Below are 19,541 nucleotides of genomic sequence, written 5' to 3' on the forward strand. Positions count from 1 at the left end.
ATGTTTCTGAAAATTCACCTCCTGTCTTGGCTGCTCGAGGCCTGAGGCCCTGCTATGCACTAAATCGTCCCCCCAAGTCCATGTGGTGAGTCCCTGGCCCCCATGTGACTGTGCTGGGGATGGGCCTTTAAGGAGGTTAACATTATATAGGTCACAGGGTGGGGCCCTGAGCTGACAGAACAAGAGACGCCAGAGACCCTCCGCAGGGCACGTAAGGACACAGTGAGAAGGCAGCCCTCCCGGGCCCTCAGACCTCCGGTCCCCGGAAACGTGGGAAATGACTGTGCTACTTTGTATGGTGCCCGAGGACTGTCAGGCTGCCCCCCGCTCTGGCCTGGGCCTTGCTCTCAGGGCTGCTTCTCGAGGTGGGGGACCCAGGGGCTGGGTGGGTTCAGTCCCCAGTCATCACGCCAGTACTTCTCAATCACTAAATTCACTAAAGCACCTTCTCACACACCCGCCCTATGACCATCCATCCCCATGAGAACTCTCTCGGGCAGAGTGGTGGGGAAGACCACCTGCATGCTCCTGGCAGGGGACCTGCTGAGCAGCTGTCATTTTCACATATTCATTCTTTCTTTAAATAGCATTATAATATTAGATGTGCTTTTCCACTCTGAGAACCACACCTCACACCCCACCTGGCCGCCACCCAAAGCCCGACACCAGCACAGAAGACCCTCAGCCTCCTGTTCCTCAGTATCGGCAGGGAATCCCAGCCTGACTCTCAGCCGAGCGAGTCCTTACACACTTCAACACCAGTGAACCCAGGAAACAACACTCAGCCTCACAGGTGCTGGGGCAATGCTATGCTCACACCAGGCCTTGGAGGATGTGGACGTGCACCTGGTCATAGCACAGGGCAGCAGCAGGCATAGTCCAGCAGTCATTAAAACACTGAGAATGGCCCAAAGCAGTGCCCGCAGAGGAAGTGGCACCAGAGCAGGGACAAGGCCGAGCCAGGAGTGCCTGCGGAGCAGATGTTCAGCATGACGGCGTTCGAGATGCCAGTGCTGACGATGAAAACGCAGACAAGCCAACATGCACATGTGCTCACGCATGCCAGCAGCACAGCAATGTGGCCATGGAAGGACAGGCACTAAATCAAGATGGTGACGGGGAGGGGCAGGACAAGGATTCAGGATGGAGATCATAGAGATGGCGGCTACGTTTCACTTCTTAGCAAAAGGACACATGACACAAACACGGAGACGTGAGCCTAACAGAGCTGAGTGGAGGGTGCATGGCTGTCATCAGAGCCTTCACTTTTCTGGACGTGTGAATCCGTTTTCAATAAATAAAATGAAGGATAGATTACAGATACCATCAATCATCCGAGACGTGGCACGGCGAGCTCATTTGTTCGGATGCAACTGGACTTGACGTGTCCTAACTGGGCGTGATCCTGCCCGACACCCTGAAAACGCCGCGTGGTGAGCACTGGCCTGCGCCGCCCTACTCCGAGCTGGGCTCCAAACAGACATGACAACGGCCACCCAGGCTTCCAGGCTGAGGTCCCGGAGTGGACGGATGTGCTTACAACCAGGAAGACCAGGAAGTCAGGTGGTGGGAACGAGTGCCCAGTGCCCAAGTCTGCGGGACCTGCCTCAGCCTGGACCCCAGCGCTTCTCTTTTGCTCGCAAACAGCGAGCGAGTTCTGGGAACGGCCTGAAGAGACACATTCAGGGTGGAGGGCCTTTGAGCAGGCTGACAGCTGACTGATGACCGGCCCTGGGATGACAAAGGGGGCCGTGGGCGGCCGGCATCACATCGCCTCTCCCTGGGAAACTAATTGCCCTGAATTGTTCACGGCAACATTATTTTTCTGGCCATCATCTCCTTTGAATGCCCAAAATGAGCATGAAACAACTCTTTTGACCGGACATAAAAGTTAAATGTCCCAATGTTGATCAAATTAACTTCAGCGCTGTGACAATGGACTGTATTTGTGAGAAAATAATAGGGGGGACAAAGGGGTGCTTTATGCCAAGATTTCACAGCTGTAATGTAAAAATGTTTCTGTTGAACTAGGCCAGGCCACATCTCAAAGGGAAGACAGAAGAACCCTGTCACTTGTGGAAAAAAAATCTCATTTCACGGCCGAAAGCTCCAGGAGGTGTCAGGAAGTCTCAGCCCGGGAGGGACACTGGCTGAGGTCTCTGCTCCTGTTTAATCCCCCAAGTCCTCCCCAGAGAGCTTAACCATGTGTCCGGGAGGCAGACAGAATGGTCCAGGGCCAGAGGGGACCCCAGGCCAACACAGGCCCCACATCCCTGGAGCCCCACACCTCAAGTGCCAGCCTGATGCTCTTCATTAATTGGGGGTTTGTCTTCTTTTTTAAAGTTTAAAGTTTCCTAACAAGAGATTAAAAGCAAAATATTAAACTGCACAAAAAGCGAAGATTATTATTTGTAATAAAACCACCCGGAGGAACTCCCTATCTGCACTTTAACATTGAAAACCCTATCTCCACATCTCCAACAGGAGCCCTTCCCAATCGGCCAGACTCGAGGGAGGGGCGCTCTGGGTCCACGCCTGCGTATGATGGCCCGAGGGCCCAGGGACCAGAGGCACGCACGCCTGGTACTGCTGGGAGGTTAAACACTTCTGAACACAACTCTCCATTTTTTAAATAAGCGTTTTATTTTGGAATAATCTTAGATTTACAGGAAGGTTGCAAACAGAGCCCTGGGCGCCTCTGTTTTAACACAGGGTCCCACCAGCAGCCCAGGGAATAAGGCTTCAGGCCATCGTGCCACCTTCCCCAGGTCTGAGGGCACCAGCTCATGGAAACGTGGACCCACAAAACTTCACGGGGAGATTAAGCCAAGAAGGCAGGCTCGCCTCTCGGAGCCTCCTCGCTGTTTCCCTGTGTTCCCGGCCTGCAGACAATGCACCCAGAGGTTCCCAAAGAGTGAATGGGGCACTGTTGGTGGCAACGTCCATTCAAAGGGCCGGCATGGCATTGTCCTCCCAATCGGCAGAGCAGAATGCAGTCTGCTGGTGGCTGCCAAAAGGTTAGCAGCCCTGATGAAAGGGCGGCCCGGTATTCACACTCCTACAGAGCCGCCCTTTGTGCTGCGTGCAGAGGCCGGATCTGCGGCTGGCCGAGCCCCCACACAAGTGATTCGTGGGAATGCAAAGCCACAGGAAAGTGCCAAAACCCTAAGGCTGCTTTCCCTGAGGCTGCAGGGGAATGGCAGTTTGGGGCAATGACACAGTTTAATGCCACACCCCACTGACAACCTGACCACAGCCACCAAAGCAGACTGCTCACGGGTCTGCCTCAGCCCCGCTCCATGGGAGGTCCCAGTGAGTGCAGCCCACCAGAACCTGTCAGCCAGAGACCGCACGCAGTAGTTCCCTAACGAGGTCCTTATTCCTGGCCATGGGCTCGCTGTCCCAGGCATGGTGGCTCTGCCCACAGCGCCCCAGCCTGGCAGCTCTCGGGGAGGCCAGCATCAGCCACTGCAAGGGACCGCTCCCAGGGCAGCTCCCCTGAGCCTGATGTCACCGCACACCCTGCCTTCTTTGCTGCCTCCTGAATCGCGACACTGTGTTCCACGCCAGCGCTGTCAGGTCAGTGCCCAGAGAGAACCTGCTCCAACCAGCGCAGGTTTTTGATTCCCTGGGGCCTCGGCATAGACTCAGCAACACTGGGGCCTGCGTGGTGGAGGCGCGCCAGAGCCCACTGGGGAGAACAGACAACAAAGGACTCATGGTCGAGCTGGCCAAAGGATGTCATGCCCCGGCCCAGGGACTTGAAAGCCCCCGTCACAGGTGGCCATGGGTCAGCACACGGACCAAGCAACGGGCCCCATGGCCCTGTGGCTGAGGCCCCAGCTCTGGAGGCAGGCGAGGAGCTCAGGTCTGGGCCCAGGTCTGCTCTGGCCCTTCCTCACCCCAGGTCACCCCACCTCCGAGCCCAGCCTGGTCACACCTGGAGGCTGCATTAGGGTTTGAGGGGGCTGGGCCCTGGGTGGGCAGGACAACCAGATCCTACATCCTGCACTCCTGCCTCCTCTGTGTGGGCCTGGCAGCTTGCAGCAGGGACCTGGCTGCTTGGACAGGGCGTAGGCCTTCATCTCAGGGCCCTGGAGGTGAAGTACCACCACCATCACACATGGCAGCAAGGGACAGAACCCCACCCTCTGACCCCTGTGGAGGGTACATCCTGCTGAGAGGAACCCAGAAGGAAGGAGCCTGCAGGGAGGAACCCCTGTCCATGCCGGGGGGAAGTCAGGCCTGGTGCACACAGGCGGGGTCAAAAGGTCAGGGTCTGGACGCAGTGTCAGAAAGAGGTTAGCTGGTGACATGGGGCCAAGGAGCAGGAGAGCCACGGTCCTCACTGCTCTGATGTGAGCAGTGTGGAGACATGGTGGGGTCCTGGAGAAATCTGAGATCACCAGGCAGAAGGAGAGCACTGAGCTGTGGTAGCGCTGTCCCAAGCCTGGGATGTCTGACTGCCACCTAGATGGCGGGATGCTGGTGGGGAGAGACTCACTGAGGCCTGAGCAGGATGAGCAGCAGGAGAGCAGCCCTGGGATGAGGCTTTGAGGCCGAGCCCCATACAGCAAGAGGTCTGTCTTTGAATCAAGAGGAACCCTGGTCCCCAAACCAAACCTAACCTATCAATTGAGTTTGAGGGGACACCTTTCCCAATGACAGCCTATCACTTGGATCCTGTGAAAGGGCGCACGAGACAGCCAGAGACAGAAGGAGGGCCCCTCGGAGTCCAGGACCAGAGGGTCCTGAAAAACCACCTGCGAGAGGGAGTGAGGAGAGGCTGCTGGGAGCTTGGGCAGGAGGCAGGAGCAGCTTCCCTGCTCTGAAGACCCCTGGGCTGCTCCCCTAGCCTCCCCAGATGCGCAGGCCCCAGGCTCTGCGGGCAGAATTGGGAGGGAGGTACTCAGTGGCTCAGCCTTGCTGAGCAGACTGTGTATAGCCTGGTGCTCAAGTGACCCAGCCCCCAACCTCCAGGAGCTGCAGGTGGGCGGAGCCACTGAGAGACACCGCCTCCCACTGGGAGAACCCAGGGCCATGATGTAATTGTCAGACTCCAAGGTGTCCCAGCTGGCATCTACTTCTGCCTAGCCCTGGGTTCATTTTCTTAGCTCTCCCACAAAACTGAAGAGAAAGCATGAGGCCACCCACCCTAAGTCTGCCTGGGAGGGACTGCTGGAGCCTTGGAACAGGGGTTGGGATTTGTGCTTTATCAACGGGTCAACATTGGCAAGTTTCATATTTTTGGCAAATGGAAAAACAAAATAAGTGCTTAGAAGAACAAGCCGTACAGTCCTGGGCGGTGGGGTGGGGCCACGCACACAGCACCTACCTGTCGAGCACATAGCCCAGGGCCTTGTGCCGGATGCCCGCGTACACAGAGGGGCTGGTCTCCCAAGCGACCAGGTTGGAAGCGTCATGGAAAAGGTGGATGTTCACCAAGTCAAAGGCGCTGCAGAGACAGAGAAGGAGACTCAGAGACAAAGGCTGAAGCCTCGGGTCGGGCACTGCCTCTCCAACACTGTTCCTGCCGAGGTCCTGAGAGATGTGGAGCAAGGCCTGGCCGGGGCCCAGGGTCACCAGTGGGCAGAGCCACTGTGCCCCATACTCCTGTCCTCCTCAGCCTCTCCGGCTGACCCAGAGCAGACACACCTGCTCAGAGGACACAGGAGACCTGAAGTGTCCTCTTGAACATCTTTGCAAATGCAAGATCACAGAAACTCTTCTCAAGCTGCCAATGAGCCAGGAAGAACAGGAGTGGGAGGAGGCAGGAGAGGAGGGAGGAGGAGGGGGCTGAAAGAGAAGGAGGAAGGAGGGGAAGGTGGGGAGGGGTGAGGGAGATGAAGGAGGGAGCAGTGGAGGAGGGAGGGGAGGGAGGGAGGAAGGGGATGAAGGAGAAGAGGAAGGAGTGGAAGGTGGGGAGGGGTGAGAGGGATGAAGGAGGGAGGAGTGAAGGAGGGAGAGACAAGGAGGGAGAATGGGGATGAAGGAGAAGGAGGAAGGAGTGGAAAGGGGAGGGAGGGAAGAGGGGATGAAGGAGGAGGAGAAATGGAAGGGAGAAAGGGAGGGCAGGAAGGAGGGGGCCCTTCAAACTGAAAGGAGAGGAGGGAGGAGGCCTCAGCTCCCTCAGCCAGCAGGTGATTTGGCCCCAGGTGCCCACAGAGCTCACTGTCGGGGCCCTACGACTGGGGGTCATTTCACTTCCGTTAAGAAGCCCCCAAGGTCATAGCCCAGGAAAGGCTGAGGGTTGCCCTGAAACCTGAGCTTCTACAAGGCTGTGTTGAGGCAGTCAGCCCCCACCCCACAGTCACCTGCAGGACCGAGACCACCAGGCCCCAAACCCAGTGAGACAGGACTGACCATGGAGACGGAGGGTAGAGAACTCGGCCTCTCCTGCAGGGCAGATGACCCCCACCCCGGCTCCTGGTGCCCTCGTCAGCCCTCCCTCATACCGCAGCCTGTGTGACCCTCAGCAAAGGGAGGAAATGGTGACTGCCACTCCCTGGATTAGGTCACAAAGGCTGAAGCTCTGTTTGGGGCTCCCCACCTCTCTGGGCCCCCTGCTCCAGAGAACACCAGACCTGAGCAGCCACAGGGAGGGGCCATGTGCAAATAGCAGGGCGACTGAGGGCCTGCTGCTCCATCCAACTTGTGGTCACTGGCAGACTCTGGCCGCCTGATGGGCACTCCAGGGTCAGGTGGGGGACACGGGCTCCAGCTCCAGAGCCGACCCCAGCTGTGCCTTGCCCCACATTCTGTCCACACCAGTGGGGTGCACACCCTTGGCCTGCACAAGCCCATCAGTAGCATTTAAGGTGACACCCCGCTAAGACCTCTCACTCAGTTCAGACCATGGCCCTCTGACCCCAGCACCCCCAGGAGAACACACGTGAGGGTGAGCAGTGCTGGCCTTCACAGCCAGGGGTCTGACCTGGGTCGCTGGGTGAGGGGTTCTACTGCTGCCATGCCCCAAACCCCTCAGGACATGCTGCGGGGCCGCCTTCAATGTGGCCGCAGTGGGGCACAGAGCGGGGGGGTGGAGGTGGAGTGGGATGGGGCTGCCAGGAGGAGCAGGGCTGCTCACATCATGGCCATGGGAGGAGGCAGCACGGCCTTCAGGGACCGGGAGACAATACTCCGTGTCACACAGTCAATGACAGCAAAAAGGGCCGCAGAGTAGGGGTTCAGGTCAGGCGGCTGGGACTCGGCGCAGCACAGCCTTTGAGGGACGTTCAACACACACGACTTGTGCAAAACACAAAAGGGGGAACTCCATGAAGCAGAGACGAATAGTCAACACGAGGAACATACCAGTCTGCGACGCACCATCTTGTCCGAACAAAGCCTTTTCTTGACCATTTGCACTGAAAAATAAACAGACACACAGGTAAGTGGGAAAAGAGGAAGGAGGGAGGCAGCGACTCACACGCATGCATGGAGGCTTCTCAGTCAGGGAACACGCTAACCTTTCAGCTCACAAGGGCTGAGATGCCACTTCCCGTGCAGGCCAAGTGCATGCACACGGCTCAGCACGCAGGAGAGCAGGTACAAACACGCACGGCCACCACCATCTGTTAAAACCCCTCCCCAGTCCCAAGAGAGTTACTAGGAAACCAGGTGGGCCCAGGTCAAATGAGGGTGCACTGCTGGCCATGCACACCTGAGCAGCGTACCACAAAGACATCCTGGACGCTGGGCCCACGAGGGCCCCTCTGAGAGCTGCCCCCTCGTGGCACCAACTTGGGGCCTGGACCTGCCTTGGGAGAGCCGATCATCAGAGGAGGGTGGCTAAGCAAAGAACCACGCTCACCTCTGCTCCATTCCCCCTCCCTCCAGGTCACCCTGTTGGAGAAGCTGGGGACAAAAGTCACTGTTGCCCCACATTCCTCCCTTGTTGGTTCCTGACCTGGGGGGGCGGGGGAGATGGGGTATGTGGGGGCGGGTCCCACACTGCCTTGCACAGCTGCTGTCAATCTCAGGTCAGAGACCCATGGTATGGAACCTGCATGGTCCACTCGTGCCTAGGCAGGGCAAGGGAGGGTGGATGTAGCTGCGATGACGGAAATACGTGTCACTGCCCATGCGGGAGCCAGTGGTCACCCAGGGTCGCTGAGTACTGAAAATGCTGCCATTTTACCTTAATGAATTTTAATTTAAATAGAACACTCAACAGGATCGCTTCACCGCTTAAGCAGTTGGGGGAGTGGGGCTCCTGCCAGCACCCCTTACAAGCTTCCAGGAGACACGGGAGACCTTGCTAAGTACTCAGCTCACAAACACCATGTTGAAACGTGTAGATGAGACTGTCCCGTTCCTTCCAATAGTCCCAGCAGGAGCGCAGGGCTTGGTGCAGTCACCTGGGTCAACTGAGGGACAGAGCAGGGGGAGGAGGTGTGCCCAGGGTCAGGCAAAGGTGGGAGGCCAGGACTCCGTCCGTGTCTGCGGGCCTGGGCTTGCAGGGACGAAGGTAAGTACATGGGAACCAAAGGCGGTGGTGATGAAGTGCTCCCTGCGTGAGCACAGGGCCCAGACTCTGCAGTGATTGACTTCATGTAACGAATAACCCAGTGCTTGGCTCTCCTGCCACCCCACAGCCCCTGTAGCTCCTGTCCCACCGATTTCCTTACTTCCCCTACCAACCAAACTTCACACGCGACATCTAAACACAGGCTCCTGATTCTTCCATGACAGCCCTCTGCCCAGAGCCCTCTCTTCAACCCTAAATCCTGTGTCTCTTGACTATCTTCTAGATCAGTGGTTTTCAACCTTCTGGCCCTTTAAATACAGTTCCTCATGTTGTGACCCAACCATAAATTTTTGTTGCTACTTCTTAACTGTAATGCTGCTACTGTTATGAACTGTAATGTAAATATCTGATATGCAGGATGGTCTTAGACGACCCCTGTGAAAGGGTCGTTCGACCTCCAAAGGGGTTGCAACCCACAGGTTGAGAACCTGTTCTAGATGAACTCATTAATAATCCCTCTGAGTCACTGATTTGACCAGATCTGCTTTGGAATCTTATTTTCAGTGACTGTGTCAGGTGCTGAAGCAGCGTCTGTGAGCACCACCAGCCCGCATGCCTGCCTGCCGGGCAGCAGCCTGTGCCCAGGGACTGACAGGTCAGCGCCTGAAGCTCAGAGGCGTATTCAATCCTCATATCAGCCACAGGAAGGGCACCACCAGTGCCCATTTTACAGACCGGGAAACTGAGACTTGGAGGTTAAGAACTGTGCTCAAGGTCACAGAGCAAATGAGTGGGAGAAGCCAGAATTGGGAATTCGGTGGCTGGTGCTCTCACCCCACCCCACCCCGGACAGGAGTCAGCTGGGATGTGGGTGGGGACAGAGCCATCTTGACCTGATGGGGCCCACGTCTCCTAGTGTCAGAGCAGAGACAGGAGCATCTTTCCAGAACAGAACCACCACCTTGCTCGGTAGGAAGAGGGGCCTTGACAGGCACCCACTGTCTGACTGGCCCCTCCTGGAGAGCCGGCAATTCACCTTCTACCCCAGGCCGCTCCTTCTATCTCAGTGGGAGGGCAGGCCCTGGGCAGCAGAAAACTGCCCTTCCTGGCGGGGATGTGTAACTCAGCGGTGACGCTGCGAGGCTGTTCCTAACCACTGGCTCCTGCACCCAGAGGCTCCAGCTGGCTGCCCTCCTTCTCGCCCCCTCCCCTCCCCGCCCTCCTCTGACTCTGGACCTAACTCTGGAATGTGGGGACACCTCAAGGGCATGGCCTCCAGCCTCCATCACTTCTCGGAATGGGAGTCAGTCTGAAGCCGGGCTGTGTGCTAATCTTTCTGGTCACTGGCCACCCTCTGAGATCCCACCGAGGGCTCCCAGTGATGGTGGACGGGGACAGCACTGGCTGGGGTGATAAACTTCGAGGTTATCATCACGAAGTGAAAGCCACGTCATGCCCGGGCGGGGAGTGGGGGCTGCCACGTCGTTCACCTTACAATATTAAGTCTCTGCTCAGATCCCCTGTTAATAGGATTCCTTTAGGCAGCAGATGGATGGCAAATACAGGCGGTTTCATCTACTAAAAGACAGCATAAATCACCAGTGAGAAAGGGAGGCTGCGGGAAGGCTCTCGCCACACAGCCTCCCTGTGAAAGGCCCGCTTCGGAGCATTAGTGAAATTAATTCATCTTTCATAAGAGCCAGGAGCAGGCCTGTGATCTATGGTAACAACCAATTTCTCACTACGGGCAAGAGGAAAAAAATGCCTCGGCCCTGATCGACTACACAAATCCGCTTTTTAAAAATGGTCTCACATTATCTGGAGTGCTGCTCCCAGAGGCAGCATCTGAGAGTCATGCTGAGCCAAAGCCACCATAAATCAGCAGGGAAAGTTTTGTGAGCTTGATATGCAGGGGCTGTAATTATTTGGAATTGCCTCCATCATGGTAATTACATTTAGATTATCCTTAAGTGATGGTAATAAAAGAAACGGAAATCCGTCTTAAACTAATTCCCTCCCCCAAAATGTGTTCAAATAAAGGGGAGAGACTGGCCTGAAGGCACAGAACAGGGAGGAGCGGGCGACAGCTGCTACCACAGCGCGTGCCTCCCCACACCAGCCGCACTGACGTGGTGCCCAGGCGCCTGACCAGGACGGACCACCTTCCACTGAAGACGCAGAGCCGATGGACGCCTTGCACACCTCAAAGTGCCTCGTCACAGGACGTTGGAGGTGCCGGTGCTCTCAGTAAGATTTCCCTTCAGCCACTTTAAGGGACTCACATGGTCCCGGAGACAACTCACTTCTGGAAATGGTGTGACTTCATCTCCAGAGACTCCCATCTGAGACGAACGCTGAGCCAGTTTCTCATGTGGCAACGTCATATCCAAGGGAACAACCACAGCCACCCTCCAAAGCCAATGCTTGGGTATGGCGGTCCCCTCATCCCAGCAACATGCTGCTCTCCAGTGGAGAGATTGGGGTGCACCCCGTGACGGTGTGGCCACCCTGTAGGTGCGGCAGTGTGGTCACCTGGGGCCAGGTCGGCTAAGCACAGGCTTCAGGCTTGGACCCAGGCCACTTGTCCCAGGGAGGGAGGCAGCCCCTTGCTGTCTGTCCCTAGGGAGCCATGCTGGCACCTTGGGAACAGTACCCTGACCCTGGGCATCAAGGCCAAGGGCCACACCCCACCCTGTCAGGGTGTCCTCTCTCAGGGATATGCAAGAAGTGGATGCCACAGCTGAGGTCCCCAGACCTTGGCCCCCATCCACAACATCAGCCTGAGCTCTGGCTTCTACTCCCGAGCCTGGGCCATGGAGGGAGGGGAAACGGGAGCCCTGACCGATGTGCTGAGCCTGGGAGCAAGTCCTGAGCACCTGGAGACTTCTCCCCAGGAACCTCAGGGGAGCCACCTACCAAGGCATGCACTGCCTCAGCCTCCCCTTCCTCTGTCCACCAACACATGGTGACCGTCACAGAAGCCCCTTCTTCAGAGAGCATCACCGCTCACGGATGACAGACACTGGCAGCCTCTGGTGACCCCATTTCTAAGGATGAAGATGCAGTGAGAGTCGCCAACAAGTGACAAGAGACCCCAGGGGGACCATGTGAGTCCTGGAGGGGCGGGGGCCGCATGCTGGGGTCCATCACAAGCTGGGTATCAGGGTGCATCCTGTTCCGTGTGTGAGTGGAAATAGCGTCCCTGATACTGAGAGGCTGCTGTGTGAGAAGCGGCTTGGAGAAGCACCTGCCTCGTGGGATCAAGCACTTGGGCTGACCCAGGTACCAGCAGGCGCCCATGCCCTGGAGGTTGGGAAGAGAGAAGAGCTAAGCTCCGGGGGACAGACAGAGCCAAGCCCAACTCCTCTTCAGTCTGGAGGCTGGCACCTGCCAGCCACTCCTTTCCATCTTCTAGCATTTGTAACAGTTCAAAACTTTAAAGTTGCATATAAAGAATTTGAACTACTTGAGGTGGGGAGGCAGGAGCTTAAGGCCTCCCCAACACTGACTGCAATTGTTACCACATCAGCCTCCTGTCTAGCACTGCCCACTGCCATTACAGGATCAGTCTGGCCAGTCCCATTGCCCAGCCCCAGCACTGACCTGGGCATGGCCAGCTCATGGGCACCTCTGTCAGCCCTACCTCCCCTCCCAGGTCTCCTGTGGGGAACCTCAGCCACCCTAGGTGGGGTGAGTGCCCCTCTGGGCTGAGACTGGACCTCAGGATTAGAACAGAAGAGCTAGGACAACCCAGGTCCCAGCTCAGCCTCACATGGCCAGTGGTGCCTGTAACCAAGACAGAGAGGGGCTAGGGGCTTCCCACCTGTGGGTGCTGGGTCAGGACCTTGGACACTGCCAAGCATGTCCAGCTCGGGGCTGAGCCCCAACCACCCTAGGGGCCCTGGCCAAGCTCGTTCTCCTGCTGGGAGGAGGCCGAGTCCCCATCTGTGCCGCTGTGGCCCCTGGTCACCCTCAGGCGAGGGCCACAGCCTGTGTGGGCCCCAACCCAGACTCCAGGTAAGCAAAGCTGGGTCTGGACTGGGACAGGGCCTGGAGCTTAGCAAAACTGGACTCTGAAACCAACTTCTTGCCCCTTGACATCTCCAAGGGAACCATGGCCCCACCCTCTTGACAGGACTTACCACGGCCAACATTCAGAGAGGATCCCAGGAGTCACAGCATCGGCTGTGCTCATGGAAGGTCCAGAACTGAAGCTTTCAGAGCTTTCTGGGCATGCCTTCCTCTAGCCTCAGGCGGAGCAGCCAGGCCGGGAAGCCGGGCCTCTGACACCCGTCCTTGGCTCAGGACAATGGATGAGGAAGCCGTGCCCTGGCGTGACAAGAGGGCCATCCTTTACGGAGGCAGCCACCATTCCTTCACTCTGGGCTCAGGTCATAAAACAAGTTAATAAAGTTGTGGCCTTGCTGAAGATCAGCTGGGAGTGCAGGTGGGGGTCTGCTGAGCAGCGGGCAGTCCTCACGCAGATGGGACTGGAAGCAATCCTTCTTGCGGCTGAGCATACCTCTGTCAGGGAGGCGGGCGCCCAGGCCTCCATCTCGCCCCAAAGGCTTCAATCAGCACCACATCCGGCCCCAGTTAATAGGAGGTAAAGGACAGGTGACCAACTCTGGATCAACTCATGAGCGAGTGCACAGGATTAGGAGACTCCAAAGGGCTGCTTATAATGTCAAGTAAAGAAACAGGATCCGAAATTGTGTGTGCAGTGCAATCCGCATAAAAATAACACAACTACACAAGATGCAGTATAACCCACAGGAAATATATCAGCATTTTCTGACTGAGTCTGAGCTGTGGGTGGTAAGTAATCCCACACTTTCCTTAACCCCTGATCTGTATGAAGCAGCCACTGCCTGGGACCAGGAGGGCTCTCGGCCGTGCCTCTCGCTGGCACACCCCGAACTCGTGGGCAGGAACATGCCCCCTGTGTCACTGCCTGGCACACCATAGCTATGAAGGTCGGGTAGGTCACTGGCTAGATTGACCCGCTCACATGCCAGGCCAACCTGAACTGATAATCATTTTCCTGCATCATTGGGGATGGTTCCTCTGCCAGGAAATAAGGATTAGAAAATTTACCAGTTGTTTTAACGACAAACACTGCAGATTCTCCCAGCTCTTACCTAAGGCAACCCATGAACCCCCGCACACTTCAGATCCTCCCAGAAAGAGAACATGGGAGCGTGGCAGCAGAGATGTGATCCCCACCATGATATGAAGACCCCATGTCCTAAATGTCCCTCCTCACGTGACCACCCTGAAAAGTAAGTGCTTTGGGAGAAAGTGGCACGGGCTCCGGACGCACCTCGGGGAAGTAGTCCTGCGGGAACTTCTCTTTCTCCAGCATGGGCGTGCTCTCCAACGTGTCCGAGTAGATCTCTTTGCCAGTGACTTTTTTATACTTCTTAGCTAGAAAAGGGCAGATGAATGTTGTGAATAACCATGTCACTACATTCCATCCAAACAGCCACACCCCGTGGGGTCCCATGACCCACCTGTGCAGACCTGTGGGGAGCAGGGAGTGATGAGGGGACCAGATGGGGGGGCGCCGACCCAGCAGGCTAGCTGCTCCCGGGGACACCGTGACTCGTAAATCGCCGGTCCGCCACCTGGAGTCTGACACTCCACTTCATTATCCACTAACACTCGCAGCCTGCAGATTTACAGGGGCTAATTGGCATCCTCCGTTAACACCGTGAGTATGTTTAAGAGGGCTGTGGAATTACCGTCCGCTCATACCCTAATACAAATTTATTTAATAACATCGATTCCCTCCACATCCAGCCAACATCACTCATGTGCAAGGACAAGGGGTTTTTATGTGAGACGGAGAGAAGAGGGCACACAGACCAAGCTTCTAGCCGCCTGCCCGTCACCTCACTGGACGAGGTGTCCTGCTGGGCCACCCCCACCTGGGCTGACCCCTGCAGACAGGGCTTGGCCTGATTCTCTCACATCAGGGCCTGGGGGCTTCTTTTCATGGATGGTAACCCCATGCCATGGTGGGGTCTGGTGAAGAAACGTATGAATCTGTTCCTCAAAGTCTCAGGCCCGGGCTGGTGGAGGGCTGCCAGCCTCCGCTCAGGATGCCCTGTCGGGAGCGCGGCTGCACGTGGGCCCACCAAGACCACCACATGCAGACCTGCCACGAACACAGCAGAGACCTGCTGGCCCGCATACATGCTCCTCTCTCCGGGAAGGCCCAACACAGGGGATGTCCCTGGGCTGTTAGGAGATTCCTGGAGGCCAACAATGACCAGTTCTGCTGTCCGAATTCCTGAGGGTCGTGCTCCGAGCCCCACGAGCTGCTCGCATCTGTCGTTTCTGGAGCACCATCCCGCCCAGGGACACACCAACGTGGCGGAGCAGCAGGGATGAGACAGGAGGCAGGGACTTGGGGCAGCGCTCCATGGAGAGTGAACCGCAGGCAAGAGCGAAGTACTAGGGGTGGGGACTCCGAGACGCTAAAGCAGGAGCCTGGCTGCAACCTATACGAGGTGCTCAGTGACTTACGGAACTCAGAACAGGGCAGGTGGAAGGGAGCTGCTCCCCAAGCGCTGGGCTGTGCCCGCTGTGCCCTGCTCCTCTGATCTGGTTCCCAAACTATGGACATGCCTTCAGGGAGCTGGCTTTGAGGCTGGTCCCCCCAGGTCCCGCAGCACACCACAATCCCCTTGGAAGGCATCAGAGGGAGATGGACCCAGTTAACCAGAGGCCAGTGCCCGGGGCAGGTGGGCACAGGCCTGTGTGAGCAAACAAGGACCCATCCATACCACCCATTTGCCACTAGAATGTGCAGGCCATTTAATCACCGAAGCACTTACTGGAACCACCCATCCATCTCTGCAGAAGGACAGCATTTATCAAACATCAGCCCCACGCAGCCGTCATCACTCTGAGGAGGTCGAAGGGAGACCTGCCCAGGTAGCGGACACAGGGGCGGGGACTAATGCCCAGGGGAGGACCAGTGTCCCACCAGCGATGTAGCAATTCTCACAGATTCTGCCTGTGCTGTGGGCTCCCTGATCTGCCTCCCCCCAGGGCCTTTCCATGGCCTTCACCTCCCAGGAGCCCTGAGAACATGGACATGGACACAGATGTGGGACATGGAGATGCGACACGAGAGTGGACCTGGGCACAGGACACAGAGATGCACACGGATAAGGGCACGGGACACAAACACAGGACATTGTCTGGGCCTCTTGGGACATGGCAGGGGAAACAGAGCCTCCAAGTGTGGGCCCAGGGAGAGGCCGAGCATGGGGTTGATGGAAGAGCCGGAAGGACAGGGAAGGAGGAAGGGGAACTCTGCCAGGGCAGGGAGAGGGCCTGTTGGAGAAATGAGCACCAGCAGCAAGGACGGGAAATGGGAGCCTGGCCCTAGGCAGGGCTGAGCCTCGGCCGGTGTGGGGGAGTGGGGGGTCTCGAAGCTCCAGCCCTGGCAGCAGCTCTGCCCTCTGTCCAGATCTAAGGGGCGTTCCTGCTCCTCCCAGACAGTCACCTGCACAGTGACACAGCTGCTACTGTCACGGCTGGGAGGGCTGGCCACAGGGTCTGGGACCTCGCTGACCTGGGTGGCACTGTGCACATGCCAGCACCAAACACATGCACGCTGTTCCTCACGCATGAGGAGCCCAGCCACACGCTGCTCTTTCCTGAGGCTCCTTGGCTAACAGCCAGGGCACAGCTCACCTATCTCTGAGGATAAGGAAGAACATTCTTTCTCTATGTCTGTTCAGGTGCAGGATGACTCCTGGTAAAGCTCGAGCCATCACAGCAGCCACCAGGACCGCCAGTCCATGCTTCAGGGGATGGACGCCTGGGGGTGTCTGTCTAGTGGGCGTCTGCCTGGAACTCAGTTTTGGAGGAGTCCTGCACTGAACAGACTTCAAAAGACTATTGTATTGTATTTAACCTTTGTCCTACAACTTTGCGTATTAGTAGTTTTGTTGTTGTTCATTCCTTGGGATTTTCTACAGAGATAATCATGTCATCTGAGACGAAGGCAATTTTTTTGCTCTCCCTCCAATCAATAAGCCTTTTATTTCATTTTCTTGTCTTACTGCATTAGCCGAGATGCCAGTATGACTTTGAAGAGCTATGGTGAGAGGGGTTGCTTTTCTGCATCTATCAATATGACCATGTGACTTGTTAGCCTGTTGGTGTGGTAGATTACATTCATTTATTTCTGAATGTTGAACCAGCCTGGAATAAATATCAACTGGTCATTGTGTATAATTTTTCTTCTACCTTGGATTCTAGTTGCTAATTTATGTTTAGAATATTTACACTTTATATTCATGATAGATATTGGTCTGTAGTTTTCCTTTTTTGTAATGTTTCTATCTGGTTTTGGTATTAGGGTAATGCTGGCCTCATAGAATGAGTTAGGAAGTATTTCCTTGCTTCTATTATCTGGAGGAGATAGTTGAGAATTGGTATGATTTCTTTTCTAAATGTTTGGTTGAATTCACCAATGAAGTCATCTGAGCCTAATGCTTTCTTTTTTAAAGGTTATTAATTATTGATTCCATTTCTCTAATACATAAAGACCTATTCAGATTATCTAGTCCTCTTTGTATGAGTTTTGGTAGATTGTATATTTAAAAGAACCGGTCCATTTAAGTTATCAAATTTATAGGCATAGACTAGTGCATAAGATACCTTTATTATCCTTTAATGTCTATAGATCAGTAGTGATGGCTCCTCTCTCAATTCTAATATTAGTAATTTGTCTTGTTTTCATTGGTTAGCTGGCTAGAGGTTTACCAATTTTATTGATCTTTTCAAAGAACCAACTTCTGGTTTTGTTGATTTTCTTTATTGAGCTCCTGTTTTCAATTTCATTGATTTATGCTCTAATGTTTATCATTTCTTTTCTTACGCCTACTTTGGATTTAATTTGCTCTTCTTCTGGTTTCCTAAGGCAGAAGCTTAGATTATTGATTCTACATCTTTTTTTTTTTTTAATATATGCACTTGCTGCTACCAATGCATTGCTTTCACTACATCCTACAATTCTGGTAAGTTGTTTTTTCACTTTCATTTAGTTAAAAATATTTTTTAAATTTCTGAGACTTCTTCTTTGACCCATTATGTTATTTAGAAGTGAGATGTTTAATATCCTACATTTTGGGGGGTTTTCCAGTTATCTTTCTGTTATTGACTTCTAGCTTAATACCATTGTGGGCTGTGTTCTCTCCTTTTAAATTTGTTGAGGTGTATTTTACAGACTAGAATGTGGTCTGTCTTGGTGAGTATTCCGGCTGACTTGAGAAGAATGCATTGTGCTGTTGTTGAACGGATTATTCTATAAATGTCCATTAGACCAGGTGATTGATGGTGCTGCTGAGTTCAACTCTGTCCTCACTGACGGCCTGCCTGCTGGGCTGTCCATCTGTGAGTGAGGGGTGTTCCAGTCTCCAGCTATGAGAGTGGACCCATATGGTTCTTATTGCAGTTCTACCAGTTTTTGCTTCATGTATTTGATGCTCTGTTGTTAGGTGTATGTACATTCAGGATTGTCATGTCTTTTTCGAGAATTGATCCATTTACCATGATGTAACACCCCTCTTTATCCCTGATAACTTTCTGTGCTCTGAAGTCTGTTCTGTCTGAAGTTTATAGCTACTCTGCTTTCTTTTCATTAAGTGTGTTAGCACAGTTTATCTTTTTTTATCCTTCCTTTACTTTTATCTATCATCTATCTATCTATCTATCTATCTATCTATCTATCTATCTAAGTGGGTTTCCAATAGACAATAGTTGGATCTTGTTCTTTTTTTTTTGAACCACTCTGACAGTCTGTCTTTTAATTGGTGTATTTAGACCATTAACATTTAAAGTAATTATTGATATAGTTGAACTCATACCTTCCATATTTATAGCTTTTCTATTTATGGCCTTTATTCTTTGTTTCTTTTTGTCTTCCACTCTTTTTCTGCCTTCTCTGGTTAAATTAAACATTTTATATGATTCCAATTTTTCTCTTCTTTTACTCTATCAGTTATACTTCATTAAAGACATTTTAGTGGTTATCAAAGAGTTTGCAATAATCATCTACAATGAATCCAAGTCCATTTTCAAATAACACTATACATCTTCACAAATAGTGCAGGTTCTTTATAACCAGTCATCCAATTCTCCCTACCAACCTTTATAACATTTCTATCATTCACTTCACTTATCTAATAGCGATTTGTCACCCAATATATTGTTGCTATAATACTTTGAACAAAAGTTATCTTTTAGATTAGTAAAGAATGGAAAATAAGATATTTTATTTTATCTTCATTTATTCCTTCTCTTACACTCTCTTTTTTTTTTTTTTTAACATAGTCCCAAGCTTCTGACCTGCATCACTTTTCTTTAGACCAAGAGCTCCTTAAAACATTTCTTGCAAGGCAGGACTACTGGAAACAATCTTCCTCAACTTTGGTCTGTCTGAGAAAGTCTTTCTCCTTCATATTTTAGGGAGACTTTTGCTGAATACAGAATTCTAGGTTATTCCCCCATCCCCAAGAATTTAAGCACTTCACACCACACTCCTTGTGTGCATCATTTCTAAAGAGAAGTGGATGTTAATTCTTCCCCTTGTTCCTTTAAGATCAGGTGTTCCCGCCCACCCCTTCCCTCTTCATCTTTGGTCTCTGAAGTTTGGATACAATCTGCTTAGGTGTAGACTTCCTGGTATTTATCCTACATGACTCTCTGAGCTTTCAAGATCTGTGGCTCCGTGTCCATTATTACTTTTGGAAAATTCTTGGCCAGCATTACTTCAAGCATTACTTCTGTCCCTTTCTAATTTTTCCTGTTGGTATTCCCATTATGCTTACATTACACCTTTTGTAGTTGTCCCACAGTTATTTTTTTCTTTTTTTTATCCTCACCCAAGAATGTGCTGATTGATTTTTAGATATAGAGGATAAGAGAGAGAGATGATGTGAGAGAGAAATGTCAATCGGTTGTCTCCTGTATGCATGTGCCCCAACCGGGGATCAAACCCACAACCTTTTGGTGTACAGGATGATGCTTCCACCAATTGAGCCACCCG

General features: G+C 53.6%; 1 protein-coding gene across 2 annotated transcripts in view; it reads right to left on the bottom strand.

Annotated features, from left to right (window-relative positions):
• The window catches only part of INPP5A (inositol polyphosphate-5-phosphatase A), a 141,611-nt gene that overhangs the window by 34,474 nt on the left and 87,596 nt on the right, over positions 1-19,541 (bottom strand). For both annotated transcript variants that reach the window (XM_006754915.2, XM_006754914.2), the window contains exons 6-8: positions 13,794-13,897; positions 7,315-7,367; positions 5,336-5,455 (exon numbers count right to left, since the gene is read on the bottom strand). In XM_006754915.2, coding sequence (XP_006754978.1) covers positions 5,336-5,455; positions 7,315-7,367; positions 13,794-13,897 — 277 coding nt within the window. The remainder of the gene's footprint in view (positions 1-5,335; positions 5,456-7,314; positions 7,368-13,793; positions 13,898-19,541) is intronic.

Source organism: Myotis davidii, unplaced genomic scaffold, assembly GCF_000327345.1.
Source record: "Myotis davidii unplaced genomic scaffold, ASM32734v1 scaffold72, whole genome shotgun sequence".
NCBI lineage: Eukaryota > Metazoa > Chordata > Mammalia > Chiroptera > Vespertilionidae > Myotis > Myotis davidii.